Source organism: Lissotriton vulgaris, chromosome 7 (assembly GCF_964263255.1).
Source record: "Lissotriton vulgaris chromosome 7, aLisVul1.2, whole genome shotgun sequence".
Taxonomy (NCBI): Eukaryota; Metazoa; Chordata; class Amphibia; order Caudata; family Salamandridae; genus Lissotriton; species Lissotriton vulgaris.
The window spans coordinates 878,916,272-878,933,994 of record NC_141695.1 but is presented as its reverse complement, the minus strand read 5'-3'; the positions used below and the strand labels follow the sequence as shown (position 1 = coordinate 878,933,994).

The 17,723-nt window shown below is 46.1% G+C and overlaps 1 protein-coding gene across 3 annotated transcripts in view; it reads right to left on the bottom strand.

Annotated features, from left to right (window-relative positions):
• GLRA1 (glycine receptor alpha 1) overlaps positions 1–11,992 on the bottom strand; it is a 390,673-nt gene extending 378,681 nt beyond the window's left edge. For all 3 annotated transcript variants that reach the window (XM_086931266.1, XM_086931265.1, XM_086931267.1), the window contains exon 1: positions 10,533–11,992. In XM_086931266.1, the coding sequence (XP_086787392.1) occupies positions 10,533–10,588 (56 nt within the window). In that variant the 5' untranslated portion in view covers positions 10,589–11,992. The remainder of the gene's footprint in view (positions 1–10,532) is intronic.
• Between the last annotated feature and the right edge of the window lie 5,731 nt (positions 11,993–17,723).

Genomic DNA, 17,723 nt, shown 5'->3' with positions numbered 1-17,723 from the left:
GGAGGGGGTCTTATAGTGGCTTCTCTTATTAATGCCGACGGTGCCACCGGGTACAGGTGTTTTCAGCGTACAGGTGTTTTCCGAAACTGTTAGTTTTTATTACACTGAGATCTCCGCGGCAGCCGCAATCTCCGTGTACAATCTAGGAAAACTGGTGTATAATGGGGGAATTGCACCTGAAGTGTCAAATTCCCCCAATTATCCATCATTTCTAGGAAGACTCTCAGGGTCCAATTTATATTGGCCTGGATTTTCCCCAACCCTGAGTTATTAGGGTGGGGAGCCCACTTGCTAGGCCACTGCAATGAGGGCCTAAGACAATTGAGTTCGCGGCCTGCATTTATATGAAAGCTAGAGCCGCCATTTTGTAATATTTGTTGAGCGTTCCGGTTTTGCCTCCCCCAACTGCCATGTTCGTGGAATTCCGTTCCGTGATGCACTTGAGTAGTGTTTGCATTCTATAAAGCTGATTAATAAACATACAGGGTCTCCTACGCTCTCGTGGAGTGAGACTCGGCAGAAAACGCTGAGGGTTAAAAACAATGGAACCAGTGGCCGATATGAGGAGGGGCCCTCACATGCACCCCCATTGGCAGGCGCTGTGTTAACTTTGAAGTCCGCACTCGTCGCCCGCGGCATAACCAAGAGATACTGGAACAGCGTTTCGTGCCCCCCGAACCCGAGCCCCTCACTCGGAGGACGGCCTCAGTCATTAATCCCCGTGTCCTCTGCTTGCTCCAGTGGGGTGTGCAGCGCGCGCGGCGCAGGATCCAATTTGCATACAAATGGCACCTATTTGTCTGTCTGAACAATGCTTTGCAGTTGTACCACATGACTCCGGGAGCAGAACATGGCCTCATTAGTTCGCTGCACACACTTCAAGTGCGCAGTTACATTCCCCAGATGGGCTCCTCCGTGGTCCCCGGGCTCTGCCAACCAGACACCGTGCCATGGGGCTTCCAGCAGATTCACTGCCAGCCCTTCCTCCCCGAGGGCAGCGAGACTTCTGGGAATTCAAGACAGACCAGTCCGACACGTGACTGACGTCCCAGGTCTGCACGCCATTCAGTGGTACCGACCTGTTATGAAGTCACCAGTTTCTCATGGGGCATCTCACCTCTACACCCCTTGTTACAGCGCAGCGCATTATGGGATGCGCAGCTCAGCTTGCTTCTAAGAGCTCCCAGCGTTGGTAGATCATGGAAGAGGCGGGTCCAGATAAGAGGTTCACGTAGAAGCACGAGCGCTCACCGGCCCCACAGCGAGCATCTTTTAAGGCCGTTTTGTGCCATTGATTCTTGACCTCACCTGTCACCAGAGAGCAGACGTGGCACGTCACGCGCCTGGAAGTCACCCCGACTCCCGAGGCCCGCGCTCAGAGACAGAAGAACTGGAATGGAGGACCGGGGAGACCATGCCGGCCTCATCCTGAACTGGGCTTGCTCCAAATCTCACAGTTTTTGCTGGCCTACAGCCCCAACTTCAATCCCAACTGGCAAGGAGTCTCTCGCCCGAGCACCCCAGCTGAAGGTCACAGGAAGGACCTCGCCTGTGTAGGGTTTTTGCCTAGGGTGGTTTTAGCGGCCAGAGCTTACCAATGCGTCCTTTTCAATACCTGATATTGGGATTATCGATAACTCGGCTCTGATCAGAAAGTGATGTTACAGCGGTACGCTGCATTAGCACACCCGAGAGATCTGCCCTGAGCCCTCGTCTGTTTATATAGGGGCACACACCCACCTGTGATGTTTGCTCCACGGCATCGCTTCGCTGCCCTCCTCTGATGCCATCGGCGCGCACTCTGCATCATGCTGCCATCATGCGCTCTATCCACACTAACCCTCTCCTTGCATCCCAGCTCCTCAGATCTCTACAGTTACACACAGGTTACACAGCCACAACCCCACACAAGCCGCTACAATCCTCTGCAGACCACGGCACACCCCGCCCGCCATTAACCACCTCGTCTCCCCTCCTTAAATGAAACATTCAACAAACCTATCTAACCACAGAGCACTGCTGCAGCAAGTATCGTCCCAACCTTTGTCTCTCCAGTGCCAGGCCGGCTGCAACAAGCTCTCGAACTTTTCTGGATATTTGAACTCACGCTGACCCCTGACACTTCACAGCTATCACAGAAACCTCCATGGATCCCAAATACTACACACCCATGACCCCCACACCGCCATGCCACCTTATCACACTCCCCATGTTGGAACTGCAAAGGTGGGGGTGTCAAATCACCTCACAAAATCCCTCATAACTGCCCCAGCCCAGACCATACCCACTCCACTCCACTATCTCATTTTGCACATGCATTCTATGTTCACCCTCTTTTTATGTATAGGTTTTTATTAGCACTTTCAGAAACATTATGCAAATGCCTACACATTAAAAGAAAAAAAGGCATCCAACAAGGAGAATCATCTGAAATCCCTTCTCCCACCCCTTCTGGCGCTAAGAAAATCTCAGTACAATATCTGTGCACTGTAGAATGCTGAAGGCTCTCCATGCCAATTCAAAAGTAGAAATTCGAGAATATCCTCTGCTCGGAGTATATTACATATCAACCAACTATTCCCTTTTTGTCCCCAAATCTGCGCAACTTGAGTGACACATGCATCCGAGGGGGTGACGCATCAGGGGGAGCCAGCAGTTCAGTAAGCATCGCTGGGCAGGCCTGTAGGTCATCTGCCAGTTTCTTATCCCTACGCGTTCTGCGCACATGACACTGCAGCATTCGCCCATATCTCTCAGCCAATCTGTATCCTCACCCTCTTGTAGAGTAATATCCTGCGGCAGTACCTGCCTCCAGGCACTATGTGCACCTTCTTTGCACATATTGACAAAGCCCTAAGGTCAATCACTTTCACTGCCCCCTCATCATTGTTAGTTTCAGGCCACCCTAGTCCTACAGCCCTTCTCTGATCACTCACTGCTCAACACATGCACTGACCCCTAAAGACAACATTCTCCTGACTGCTGCCACCTCACATCCCTGCCACCAAGTGCACCGCTCACAAAGTTTAACCCGGACACGCAACATGCGTTTGAATCTCACTGCTTTATATGCAAGGTTCCCCCAAAAGCTTTCAGAACATGGATTACATGACACATTCATTCCATGAATTCTCTGATGCATGCATTCCTTCATAAAAAATACAAGAAAAAGACCACAGAAAATCTACGGGCGGGTGTACAAAGAAGCCTTGGATGTGCTTTCAACAGCCGTAGATAATGCTAAACATGTCTGTTTTCAAAAAGTGCATCTCCTCTCTTGAAACAGATCTATAGCGACTAGCTCACACATTTCACAACTTTCATGTCTCCCTCAGAATAGCCATTTCTCGTCTACTCTGCAACCGACTTTGTATCAAATTTCTCTCCTAGGACTAGAGAAACCTTAGTACATCAGTGACCTCAATACTCCTTCACTGTTATACTTCGCTCGTCAATGCTCAATGGCCGTGCCTCTACTTCTGTTACAGAGCTTATGTCAATATTAAAATCTGCTCATTATTTCTTATGCCCCATCAGGCCCCTTTAATCCACAAATAATGACATCTTTTGCTCTAATCCCCATGGTACTACTCCTCCTGACCTCCCTACTCATAAACTCTCTCTAAGCTGACACATATGCCACCTGTCACTACTGCTTTATAACTGTGGTTACAAAAAGAGAGACCTCAGTGGAACCCCACGTATGTTCTAGCTGTCCCCCAGTATCTTAAATGTCTTCTTCTAAAAATATTAGAATGTCCTGTCATCAATTAACTAATTCTCTAGCTCAGTACTAACAATCAACCACTTACACTCAGTTTCAGATTTCATTGATCCCCACTCCATTGAGAGAGCCCTCACATATGTAACCAACTTCATCACCTCTTCTCACACCCACCTCTATTTCATCACCACACTGCTTGACTTATCTGCAGCCTTCGGCACTATCAAACACTCCACTTTACTTTCATCCCTTTTAACTTTTGGCATTTCACAGGTTCCTCTCTCAATTTGCCTTCCCCATGTCTCTATGTCCTGTTCTTCTCTGTCAATTGGAAACCTTAAAGTTTGTCATAATTTCAATAACAAAAATATTGACTGGCATAAATATCCTGGTCTGAATTTTATTTACAAAGGAATCACTCCACTGTGTGTTGGTATCCTTGTATTAACACAAAGGGGGCTATATGTTTGTACATTATGTATAGCGTACTACATTTTTGGAAAGCAACATTTAGGCTATGATGTTCTGCTACCATACTGTCCGATAGATCACCACCCACACCTTCGCTCTTGGTGTCCCCCAGTTCTCTGTTCAGCATCCTCTCATTTTTCACTCTTTACCACTCCATTGGAAAAATAATTTCCTCTTTTGGGTTGTTTTAGCACCTATAGGCAGATGACTGTCAATTTGTTTTCTCTTTATCAACTTTCGTCATCTTTCCACAATTACGTATCTTCTTATCACCATTCACCACTGGACAGCCAGTGTTTGCTAGTGCTGCACTCATCTAAGACAGAGGCAACATGCCTTCCTACCTCCCCCAATACCTCTACTGCCAACTGCATTTACTTTCCTTATGAAGCCCTTGGCTTTCCAACTTCTACAAGCAACGCAAGTGTTCTAGTCAACCCCTCTCCTTGGACTCATTCATTATCATGAAAGTCGTGGCAACTACAGATAAAATCAGAAATCTACTAATAATAAAGCCTTTTCTGCCCTTCCACATAGCCAAAGCTCTGATTAACACAAGCAAACTGGATTATTGCGACAGCCTATCAGAGGGTCTTCCTTATATCGCCTTGACTCCCTTGACAAAGTTTTAAACGTTGACACCGGGGTTCTACAAATCTCCATGGAAACACGTCTGCATCACACTAGTGCCAAGAGGTTGGCTGGATTTCCAAAGAAGGACAGGCTGTTTAAAGAATTCTGACACTCGTCTTCAGAGCCATTCCTGGGACCTCGACTGACCACCTTTCTGTTGCCGTCTCCAAATAAACTCCTGTCCGGCAACTAAACATTAGCAAATTATCAGCTCTTAACCACACCGAAGAGTCCCTGCACACCATTCCGACTCTGGTACTTTTGGCTTCATGGCACCCACAGATCTTTTTCTGACAACCAGGGCCAGATCAACAGAACAGATCTGTGAAAGACATTAAAAAGTCACCTCTCTTAGAACTCAAAGGCCATTGAGGTTCGCTATAGCCGCTGAATTACTCAACAATCTAAACCTATCAAATTGTCTGCATCTTCACTTCAAGTGATGAATTCTTACACTGGGCTTTTGCTTATGTTGTACAGTGTTAACACGCCTATTTGTCCTTGTTGTTACTACTCTCACACAAGAGCTTATGTAATACATACCATCTATTCTACATCCATATTGGTTTCTGTAACTTCACCACATGCATTTGATGACCTTGGTAGTGAATAAATAGCAGTTCTAATGTACAGTATTACTGTTTTCCAATAAATAAATACGTAAATGAATGAATAAATCAAGAAGGTACTTTATACAACTTAACTTTACCACTGGACCATATTGTAACATTGACACTAAATTACATTTCAACATTACCAATTACACAAAATCATAAATTTACTCCTAGACCACACACATATAATCATATACCATGGGCCGCATCTCAATTGAAACAGTAGAGCACACCTCAACAGTCATTACATTACATTCCAATAGCACCCGTAGAACAAACATCAACAACATTACTAAACCACATTTCAATATACACAATAAACCGCATTTCAACTTCAGCAGAAAACAACAGGCCAGCATTGCTGATACATTTCAACAGCACCTCTAGATCACAGCTCAGCTTCACTTTTGGACTACATTTATCAAAAACACTAGGGCACAACTCAACGAAACCACTTGACCACACCTCGACACCACTCTTAGAACGAAACCTCAACTAAACCTCTAGACCGCATGCAACCACTAAACCAAATCTTGATTTCCCTTTAGATTTTTTAAATTGACCACAAGACTGCGCTGTACCTTTCACCTTAAATCACACCCGTCAGCCTGAAGGGCCATTTCTTCAGCCCCGCAAACATGTCATGGGGAGTCATTGAAGGCCTAAGAATTGTAGTATGAGCAGTCTCTGTAACAAGACTGTGTTACAGGGTTTGAGCCACACCACATCAATGGATCTATGCTGGTAGCACTTACAGTTATTACGATAAAACTCTTAGTGGGACTTTAATTTAAACTGAAAACTAATTTACATTTACCGGTACTTGTCCTTCGCCCTATATAATGTAGTTTTCGGGTGTCTGTTGCATTGTAAAAAATAGAATTTTTAACAAGTGAAACTACTATAGACAGATTTCACTACTGAAAAATGACAATACCGCGGGCACGAATCTGTTTACCTTTCACCTTCTTCTTCGCTGCACACTGAGGGATGCTCCCCTGAGACCAGGCTTACTCCGGAATATTGTGCTTTTCAGGACAACTTCAAACTATAACATACTAAAGTCAGGCGAAGCTTCTAAAAATCCCTTTATTGTGAATGTGTGTCTTTTATTCTAATAGCATTTACTGTAGGGTCACAAAGTGCAGTTAAAACACGGGATTTATCCAGGAAAGACAATCAGACAGAGCTGCTAATTACCCACTGCAGCGTAATCTGTATATTTTTTGTAGAATTGCATTTTGTAGCCTGAGTGTGCCGGGCAGTTCAATGTCGGCAGTTCTACATCTTCGCTTCTGTATAAACACTTGCTGCACAATCTGTTTCCTATAACAATCCTCGTGTGGTTGTGCTCGGATTTTGCTATATTTGATCCAGTTTACCCAAATACATTGTCACAGAAGCCACGCTCTTTGGGGGAAACACAAAAATAACGTATTGTTTTACGTGGCAGCGCAGCCATGAGTTGAGGTAATGTTGCAATATTAACACACCTGTTGTTATCACCCAACTCCTCGGTGTACGTTTGATCCATTTTTGAAGTACGGGCAATGCACACAACTGTGACAGTACAGGCAGATCTCCTCAGCTCGCGCTCAACCCATGGAGCTAGCACACTGTGGCCTGCTTAAAGAAATGCAGATCCGGGTTGCTGCCGGTTCCTCTTCTAAACAAGAATCCTGCGGGTCTATCGGGAGAGAGGTGGTGTTGGGGGGGGGGGGGGGGGGGGGGGGGGCTGGCGGTGAGGAAGGAGGAGGCGAAGGTACTTGGGGCGCCATTTCATATTGGTGCAACTTTACAGACATCTCCCTGTCCAAAACCTCGCTGTGTTTCACGAATAAAAGGAGGAGGGAATGCAGAGATTAACTCGCTAGAGCACAGCCATGCTCTGCCTTCACCTGACGGTGAGTGGAATGTGGTGGTTTTTACATGGTGTGTGCTAATAACAGAGGTGATGCTCCCATGTCTGGTTGATACTGCAGATCTCATGACCAGGGTTGGTTTTATCGAGGAGCAACCGATGCAGCTGCACCGGGCGCTGAGCTTGGCAGGCGCTGCGTTTGGAAATAACTTTGGGGATTTAAAGCACCTGTGGCAGAGTTACTCGCGTGCCCAGCAGTTTTCAGGCTATAATAAAAATGTCAAGATTATTCTGGATATTAATGTTCCTGCTGGAGAGAGATCAGAATGTTGCTTTTTGCAGGTTTGTGTCATCATAATGTAGCGCAGAAGGTGAATGTGCCTGCTGCAAAGGACATGTATCACACAGATCACAGAAGTGTATTTTATGTGAAAAGCTCTGTGGATTAATGCTTTTGTCACAGAGATCCTTTTGTTGCTTGCAGTTTGTAAAAATAATACAATCCTATTATAGCACATTGACCTATGAACTGTCATAAACGAGCTACATGTAAACTGCGTGGTATAGGTTCGAGCGTTATGTTTGTTATGTTTTTGTTCCCAGTCTTTTATTATCCTAATGTTGCTAAAAAGGGTTTGTTAGGGTAAAACATTCTTATCAGTAAAGTGAACCCCAACCACTGTGTACATTTTCAACGCAGAGTTTGTGCTTTCCCAGACCAAACACTCTTAAAATACTGCCTGCTAGTATGGATGAAGTGATTCCTTCACCTTGGAGTTTTCATTGTCTTATGTAACATTTCCCCTAGACTGATTACACACATATGGTTAATTGTCTCTTTATAATTAAGGTTCCCTGTTTTCCGTTTTTACTGATTTTTACATATACACACAGACAGAAAACCATTTATTTTCTTGTCTGTATTTATTTTAAAATGTGGATAAAAACAGAAATTAGTTGCATTTTGAGTGATTCTAAATACACTTTGCCATGACTGCCAGGCCAATAACTGTGTGGATTGATAGGTAAGAGGGTTAAAAAAGAAAGGAATTTTAGTACAGGGGCTTAAACAGCAGTAAATATGCAGAAGGCTGAAACAGAAAAGTGCATATTTTTATATAAGTGCATTGATTTATCTTCTGGGGGTGTTCATATTACTGAAACCTGGCATGCATTCAAGCATGACTCCATATTTATTGGTTAAATAAATGTGGAAATATACCAGTTTCAGCTTTATTTTTTTCACAAAACCCAGAATAAATACAGATAAAGTTGACAAAAATATATATGGATAAATACAAATGGAAATGTAAAAAAAAAATACCATAAAACTGGGAGTCCTCTTTATAATGTGTGTGTCATGTAAAACGCTCCTACACCCTACACTGATATGAGTAGCGCTATAAAAACTAATGAAATGGACATCAGAGGGACTGTGGAGAGATACGGGGTAGTGTTGGAAAGTGGTAGTGAGGGAATCTGTGGAAAAGGAGGTCATTGGGGGGCAGCAAAAATATTGCCAGAGGTGCCACCACCGCTAAAGCCCACCCTGCTGGTGATACTGCACAAGAGTAAACTATAGCTCATTTCCAGCTACACAATTTAACTCCACTCAGGACATTAACAAAAACGACCACCACGATGCATACACTCGTATTCTCTGCAGAGCGGTTATGGATTGAATGAGATTGAATTATGTGCTACTTTCTTCCGCTTTTTGAAAACCTACCACCAGCCGTCAAGAGTCTGTAAACCAGGATAGCCACTTGCTTCTCAAGGAAATATAAATTGGCGAAGACTAAGCTACAAAGACCATGATAAGATTTGAAGAACATCAGCAGATAGAGCGGGCACCGCACCCTACCATAGAGGGCTCCCAACATATACAATAAATACTTGTATACTACACAAACTCAACTGGCTCATGCTGATTTTATAAATAAGTGTTATGATCACCCTACACAAGATCACCCATTTCATCGACCTCAGAAGGATGAAAATGTAGAGCCACCCCTCCCTGATGGATTTGCAATTGGTCACAAATAACAGACATACATGTCCACCGCTCAAATTAATTACATATTTCCCTATACTAATTCACCACCAATCCTTTTTGGGTTCCGAAAGCCCTTAAACACCTCAGGGGTAGTACGCTCTATATGATTACAAACCCTTCCACCTTCTATCCCTCCACTATCCTTTTCAATAAAAATAACAGACTAACATGTCCACCGCTGAAATTAATTTCATATTTCACTATACAAATTCACCACTAATCCTTTTTGGGTTCCGGGGTAGCAAGCTACTTACTGAAAAAGCACTTTGACGCCTCGTCCGGGGTAGTAAGTGCTGTATAAATACAATTACAATTACAGCATAAATTTCACACCGATCTCTGCAGCTGGCAGTTAGCGCAAACTTATGATTTTAATGGGACTCTTTTAAGAAACATCAAATCCTTATCCCAAATGCTTCGACGTGCCTAGGTGTGATTTGCACTGAAAAGTGCTGAAGAAAACTCACTCAAGTAATGCAAAAGGGCTGGCCAACACGTACAATATGGTAAGGATGTTTCGGATACCTGACAACAGCCAGGCCTAGAAGTCTAGAAAGGACACATCACAAATATACATAATTGTGCCATCCCACCCGCCACTCGCCACTGCACCCCTGGGGATGGAGGGGGCCATCTTCCTGCCCTGCACTCCCTCGCTCACTGTCCTCGTGCAGGCAGCAGTGGCACGTGCCCTCTGATTGAGGAGCGGAGCACTCTATCCCAGTGCGGGGGCACAGCTCCCCCAAGGTAGCGCTAGGTGTCGCTTTGCTGCTGGATAGGACCGGCTGCTGGATACCTCAGCAGCACTGCGGTTATAGGATTTGCAGCACTAATTACAGAGAGTAACTCGAGAGGCTGATAGATTTACTCCTAAGCCGCACCACTTTATGAATTACACCAGATACCAGAACCGAGCCTCTGAGTTCGCAGAGCCAGCGGCACAAAAAGGCAGTGGCGACAGGTGTGGGTGATGACCATGTGCCAGAATTTAATCTCAGTGCCCACAATCAGCCGATTACCAAAGGAGAGTTTAGAGTTTATTTTTCATGTGCAGATGTTAGTGTTAGACTGATGTCTTCTGCTGGATGAGCACAGATGATACAAGACACACAACTCGTAAATCACTGGCGCTGCACGGGAAACCAAGTCGAGCAATTTTAAGAGGAGCCCTACCTGAAAAACACCAGCGTCTCCCATAGGTAAAGGCCCAGCGTGCCCAGGTTACACATGATGGCAGGCGCGGTGGCAGGTATGGCACGTGAGTAGATCCCTTCTTTATGAACCTTCTTGCAGGAGGAAGGGGAGATGGGCTCAGCACATTGACCGCCTCGCTTTTCACGCTAGAGAGACTGCAACTTCAGAGCATCGGACAGCTCATAGCTTCACACACTCCGATCAGTGCCTTCAGGACCCTGGAAAGCTCGACCGGTCCTTAGTCGCTGTACACCTGGGGCAGAGAGTTCAGCACCCTGGACAGCTCCGAGCGGACTGCTGCCCGTCTATTCACACCCAGGGCAGTGCGCTCAGGACCCCGGAGAGCTCAAAGCGGAAGTAGCTACCTTGCACAACCCACACAATGCTTATTGCATCCTGTGTAGTGCGGAGGGTGCACCCGCTTCCATTACAGGGCCACACTTCAGCACCTTGGACAGTGTGGAGTCGGAACCCGGCACTTTCAGATTCCTCGTCGTATCGGCGTTGTTTTCTTTTGCCGACAAGCTAATTGCTTCTCCTCATGCTCCTGTGGCGACGGTCTGTTCACGTCCCAAAGTGAGGGACACGGGGTTTGTATTTATCTCCCGTGTTTGAGCGAACGCTGTTTAATCTGGGGAAGCAATGCTTGGTGTTGGTCAGACAGGGGCTTAATCTTGTGTTTTATGGACACTGCGTTGTCGCCCTAGTGGCGGCAGAGGGGTGTCTCATGTCCTAGAGTGAAGGAGATGGCGTTCTCATTTTCCAGTGGATAAAGACAGCAGTCTCGTGTCCTAGCTTCAAGGAGATGGAGGTCTCCTACCATAATAGAGTAGAGACAGCGGTCTCTTATCCTAGCGCCAAGAAGACCACAGACGCATCTCCTTGGTGAGGCAGCGGTTTCCGAACAGTCCGAGCTGGGCAGCCTCAGCACCTGCTTTGCTGCAGTGCCGCCTTCATTTCCGAGAGCGGATGATCTCGCGCCTGGCTGCGAAGCGTGCCCTTCTCTCCCATCAACGTGACCCAAATGCTGATCACCGGTCCCAGCGTCCTACCGTCGCCGTGCTCCTGCAGTTCGAACAAAATATCGCGGATATCCAATTTCAATTTCAAGTTGTTTCAAGGTTGTCTGGTCTCAGACGGTCTGCAGTGGGCTGCATGGGTCTGTGCTACGCTGCAGCATCGTCGCGTCGTGTCTGGCTGTCGGTGCACTCGATTTCTGTTTTGTCCTGGGGCTTTTTCTCTCTCTCCCACCAAATGGATTCTTATTGCTGCAGGGGGCCTGTCCCATTGCTTGCGGCTAATGGCAGAGACTGCCCTAGGCATGCTTCGAGGGGCTAGAATGTTCACAATGCCATAGAGGGGGCATTAGGTCCCGCATGTTCCTTCACTGGGTTTCCCTCTTGCCCCAAGCTTATCCGAGCAGAAGCAGCCTGTTCCCGGATCGCTCTTGCTGCAGTAATTTACTAAACTAGAAAAAAAAGACAGACATAGAAAAAACCCTCTCAGCGTTTTGGAACCCTCCTCCTGGCGTGTCCGATTCGCCTTGGCAGTGGGAAACCTTTCCCCTGTGCAAGGATTGGAAGAGATGCCTGTCAGCTTTGGGGATAGTTTAACCCTCGCAATGCTGGCCGTTTCTCTGCGACTGCGACGTGTTTTCAGCTTCGCTTTATATCACGAGTTTGTTCAATACTATCCTACCGGCGGATCACGTCCCGGCGTACTGCTTCTGCAGCAGTAGAAATTCCTGGAAAATTCACGCTGCGATATTGTTGTTTTGTTTATTCTTACCGTAGGCGCAGGAGCCTCCTACCTCTTATTTAATTAATTTGCTGATGGTATTGATTGGGAGTGGTACGTGTCTGCGGTAGAGGTTTGTTGTACTCAGTCACTGATCACGGGCACGATTGAGAGCCTCAGCTCTTCACAGAGAGGCAAATGTAGGCAAGTGAGATGAGAGCTCAGCACGTTTCAGGTAGATTTCAGTACACCAGATCAATTGCACTATAATGCCCATTCATAGCCTGGCCTCTCTGGGTGCCATAAGGGATTGACGACGTTTTTGATGTGTGAACTCTACGTGAAAGCCATCCCTAGCAGGTAGGGGGAGATCAAGTGGGGTGCGATGTCTCTATGGTGTTATATGGAGGCTTTTTGCATAAAGTACCCCACCAGCTTCACTGTCTCATGAATCTTATAACAGCCTTTATAGTATGAAGAAAGAACAATGTTAGTGCCTGTTAGACCTGGCACCATTGGCGTGGGTCTCCCTTCCATTTTTGCTGTTGCCTCATGTATTTTTGCTGGTGTTAGATGCTTTGGGCACTGTGCCACTGCTATTCAGTGCCACAGTGCAAGTGCTCCCTTTTGTAAATTGATGTATTAATCAGTGGTTCCATGTTTGGCTATTTGGTTTACTTGTCAGACCCTAGTCTAGTGCACTGAGTGTGCCAGGGCGTGTAATCCAAATGCTGCTGGTGGGCCTGCAGCACTGGTTGTGCCACCCACAGAAGCAGCCTTGTAAAATGTGTCTAAGGTCTGCCATTGCAGAGCCGCGTGCAGTCTGGTACTGCCATGCTGACTGGGCAAGTGCACCCACTTCCTAGTCCCTAAACCTTCCCTTTTCTTCATATCAGTCACCCCTATGGTAGGCCTAAGGGCAGGGTGCATTGTAAGTATAAGGTAAGACAAGCCCAGATGTGTGTGGCATGTCCTAATAGTGAATTACAGCCATTTTCGTTTTTCACTATTGCAAGGCTACCTGTTCTCCATAGGCCAGAATGGGCTGTTAGAGTTGTTACATTTTATAATCCTAACTGTCTCAGAGAACATGGTAAAAATTCGAGTTTAGTATGCCTGAACTCAGAATAATAAAATACATCTTTTAGTAAAGTTTATTTTAATATTCTGTGTTTGCAAATACCACTTTTAGAAAGTAGGTATATGCTTCTCTAACCATTCAAACCTACCTCTGCTAGGTTGTGAATTCCTATGTCTGGTTTTGTGAGTGATAGGGCTGGGGAATTCCAGGAGGCAGGCTGAGTCAGCCAGTGGTGAATAGAGAGATCTGCATCTAGATAAGAGGGAGGAGTTGCACCTGAACCTTGAATAGGGCTGTGCCTGCCTTCCACAATGCTGGCTCCACCCACTGGGGAGTGGCTGATGTCTCTGCCCTGCACACTGAAAGAAGATACGGAGTCCTGTAAACAAAGTGCTCCAGGACTGTACTTGCCTTCCACAATGCTAGCTCCACCTCCTGTGGGGCTTCTGATGTTTTTGCCCTGCACTGTGAAAGGAAAGGAGAAGTCTGGTAAACAGAGTGCTTCATAACTGGGTTGGACTGGGCAAAGGCCCCTCTCCCCTCAGAGAACAAAGGATCTTGGAGTATAAATATCACTTTTGGACTACAAGAAGAAACCTTTACTGAGGAGAGGAACCTGAAGAAACTGAGGAGAGACTATTCCCAAGCTGAAGTGCTGCTTGGGGGATTGGCCTGCAGTGGTTGCCTTACTGCCAAAGGAAGGAGAAAGGAACTTTGTGTACTTTGCTTTCAACTTGTGAAGGATCTCCAAGGGCTTGGAAAAGAGCTTGCCTCCTGCTGAAGTCTCAGGGACAACAGACTTCACCCCCAGCTCCCCAGAGTTCTTAAGTGTCTGCTGCTCTTTTGGGCCTTCTGTGGAACTGTGTGTTGCAAGGAGCTGGAAGTGCGACTCAATGAGAAGAAGCGTGTCGCCGTAGCTGTGCCTACCATTGCAAGCTCCGAAGGAGGGTGTTGCCGCTTGAACTGTCGCACTGCACCACATCGGAGAGAAGCGCGCCGCAACGAAGAGGAAGCGTGTCACCGTCGCTGCTGCTGCCCTCACAACTCCGAAGAAGGAGGGTGTCACCGCTGTAGTTGTCACACTGCACCGCATCAGGTGAAGAATCTCGCAATGAGGTTGGAGCGTGTCGCCGTCGCTGTGCCTGCCGTCGCAACTCTGAAGCAGGAGGGTGTCGCCGCTGGAACTGTCACATTGCACCGCATTGACCAAGAGTACCTCGCATCCCCGAGAAGCGCGCCGCCATCGGAGCTGCTGCAGTCGCATCTTGGATGTCGTCGCTGTAGTTGTCGTATTGAGAGGAAGCTTCACGCATCATGGAGAAGAGCGTTGCCGCTGGAGCTGTTGCCGTCGCATCGTAAGGGTGTCGCCACTGCAGTCCACTCATCGAACCGAGGATTTCTCGCATTCCCGAGAAGCGTGCCGCATCTGGAAGATCTTCATGTCTTTATTTCTTTGTATTTGAACCTTGCCGCATTTGCAATCGCTGCGACATTGCTTGTTGTGGCAGCGCAACGCAACTTAAGGTACATTGACGCAAAGTGTCGCATCTAAGAACTGAACTGAACTAAGCTTAAATCTACCATCGTAAAGTAATCATAGTGTGTATTTTTGTCGTTTATGGTCTTGTGGTAACTCTATATAAAGTCTACTTATTTTTTATATAAAACCTGTGTGGTGTCCATTTGTAGTGTTGTCACTGGGTTACTGTATGTGGTCACAAATGCTTAACTTACAACGCCTCTGAAATAAGCCTTGACTGCTCGTGCCACGCAACCTAGAGGGTGAGCAGGGGTTATTTTAGGAGTGTAATCCCCTTGTTCTGACTAGAGGAGAGGGCCCCTACTTGTCACCAGTACCTACCTGTGCCAACTAGAGACCCCCAAATCTAACAGTGCCCCTTCAAACTTTGGTGTGTCTTGAAGAATATATGATGTTACAACGCAAATAATTACAAGGCATGCCTTTAAAACGCAGTTTTTACATCGCAGCATCCATTATATTGCATGATTTTACAACGCATGCCATCACAACGCATTTTTAGAAACTACATTTACAACGCATTTTATTGCAACATATACCATTATAACACATACCATTACAACGCAAAATACTTTTAGGGAAAGAGTAGGGTAAGTGTTGGGTAGTGTAGGGGTAAAAATGACTATTCCCACTCCAATGAGTGCAACAGTAGGGTAAGTGTTGAATAGTGTAGGGGTAAAAATTACAATTCCCATGTACCCAAAACCCATACCCACCCTAAAACTAAAAAAATCCCCATTACCTACCTTATAATGCGTTGTAATGGCATGCGTTGTAATGGTATTCATTGTAATGGCATGCGTTGTAATGGTATTTGTTGTGATGGCATGTGTTGTAGTGACATGCATTGTAATGGCATACGTTGTAATGGCATGCGATGTAAAGGCAGCTGCGTTATAATGACTGTGTTGTAAAGGTAGTGCGTTGTAATGACTGCGTTGTAATGGTTGTTTTCCTTCCTTGAGTGACCTGTTTTTAACCCTCACACTGCAAGCTCTATTTTTCAGAGAGGATGGGAGTAACAGTACAGCAGGAGTTCTCTGCTGTGTCTCACCAGTGACAAGGCCCCCTTTCGCAGGTGAGTGCTGCTGCCTAGTTGAGTTCATGGAGATCACCTCAGACTCAAGAACGCCCCAACAGCCAGGCCTTGCCAACTCAAGGAATGCAACATAGACCCAATCTCATGCTTGAAAGCCCTCAAAAGTGATGTGTCTGTCTAAGACGCCTGCTCACGACCAGTGAGCTTAGCCATGCCACACCTTGCCTCGAGGACGCCTCTGGGTGTGCTATCGCCCACACAAGACAATGCTGAGATGAACCTGTACGCATATGCACCTATTTCAGTGTCTGTAAAATGTAGGTGTATTGGCACAAATATAAACCTTCGTGAAAGGAAATGCCAGTCCATTCCTCCTAGAAAGATTGAAATGTGTTCCTCTGCTGCCCAGCTCTAAACCTGGCCTCGGTAGTAAAACCCACAGTTTGCAGAGCTAGGAAAATCTCCGGTAGGACATCCCGTGGTGAGACCCAGCTTGATGCTCACTTCCTTTCCAGGAGTGTCATTTCGAGGGTTTGCAGAAACAGGTTTTACATGCATTAACCATTTCTTGCTAATTTAAGCTGTATGATGCCAAATAATACAAAATTATAAGGACAGATTAAACAGTGTGGTTGGGTTAGAGTCTGCCCATAACCAAAAGAACAATGAGCTAATTGAAAATTCTTGTGAAATGCTCAAACGGAAAAGAGGAAACTGCCACCCACGTTCCCTAATATTTCTGTGGACAGAAGTTCCCAAAAACCAAAGCAATAATCAGTCCTAATCCTGAGCAAATACATGAAAGCAATGTCCAAGAGTTCTAACTCCTGGACATTATTTACATTTATTTGCTCTGGATTAAGACTGATTATTAATTCTAAATTATATCTGTAACTTTAACAGTTCACAAAAGAGTTAAAAGATGTCATGCCTTGGACCCTAAAATCCTTAACATGACACTGGGTAGAGAAACTGAGTAGATGTAGGCAGGGAGGTTTAGATAGAGAAATAGAACAGATGGAGGTCAAACAGAGATAAAGTTCACTTTGCAGGGGACACTGGGAGACTCCCCACTCTGCACATGACTTAAAAGGTCGTTGCTTCCCAGTAAGGCTAGCTGGACACTGGTCATCTGCATAACCTCCCGAACAAATGCTCCCCTGCACTATGAGGATCTGATCAATCCGGTGAAAAGGAAACCTGTTGACAACTTGCAAGAGCGATACCAGACTGTCGGAGAAATCAGAGAAACCCATATAGTTGGTTCCTCAAATGGAGAATGCAAAGTCAACAAACCAGAGCCAGAACAGAGGCATAGCTGAGCAAAGTGTGCATTCGCGTAAGATTCCATCACTGGAAGGCACGAACACCCTCTGCCTTCACCTTCAGTTGTACACCTACTTTAGCACCTAAAGGTGAATACTCTGCATATAGAGGGCGCTGGCGGCTGCCCAGTAAACCTGTTGTATGCCCTTGCCTCCTGTACCCCCTGTGCCTCTCCTGCCTTGGTGGTTCCAGTATCATAGACAGAAGAGAACAATCTGTACTGCAGTGGCCATTGCTGTCTCCACACAGCCTCTGTGAGGTGAAACCCAAAATCTAACCTCTGATCCTTCATGCAAAGCAGTGCTAGTGACTCCATGCGGACAATGTCTTCCACAGAGCCTCGCAGTGTGGACATCATGCCCATCTCTGTTGATCTGCATTGCCCATGCTATCCAGCTGCCATTGCTAGGATCTGAGAACCTGGACTTCCGTTATCACTTGAAAGGA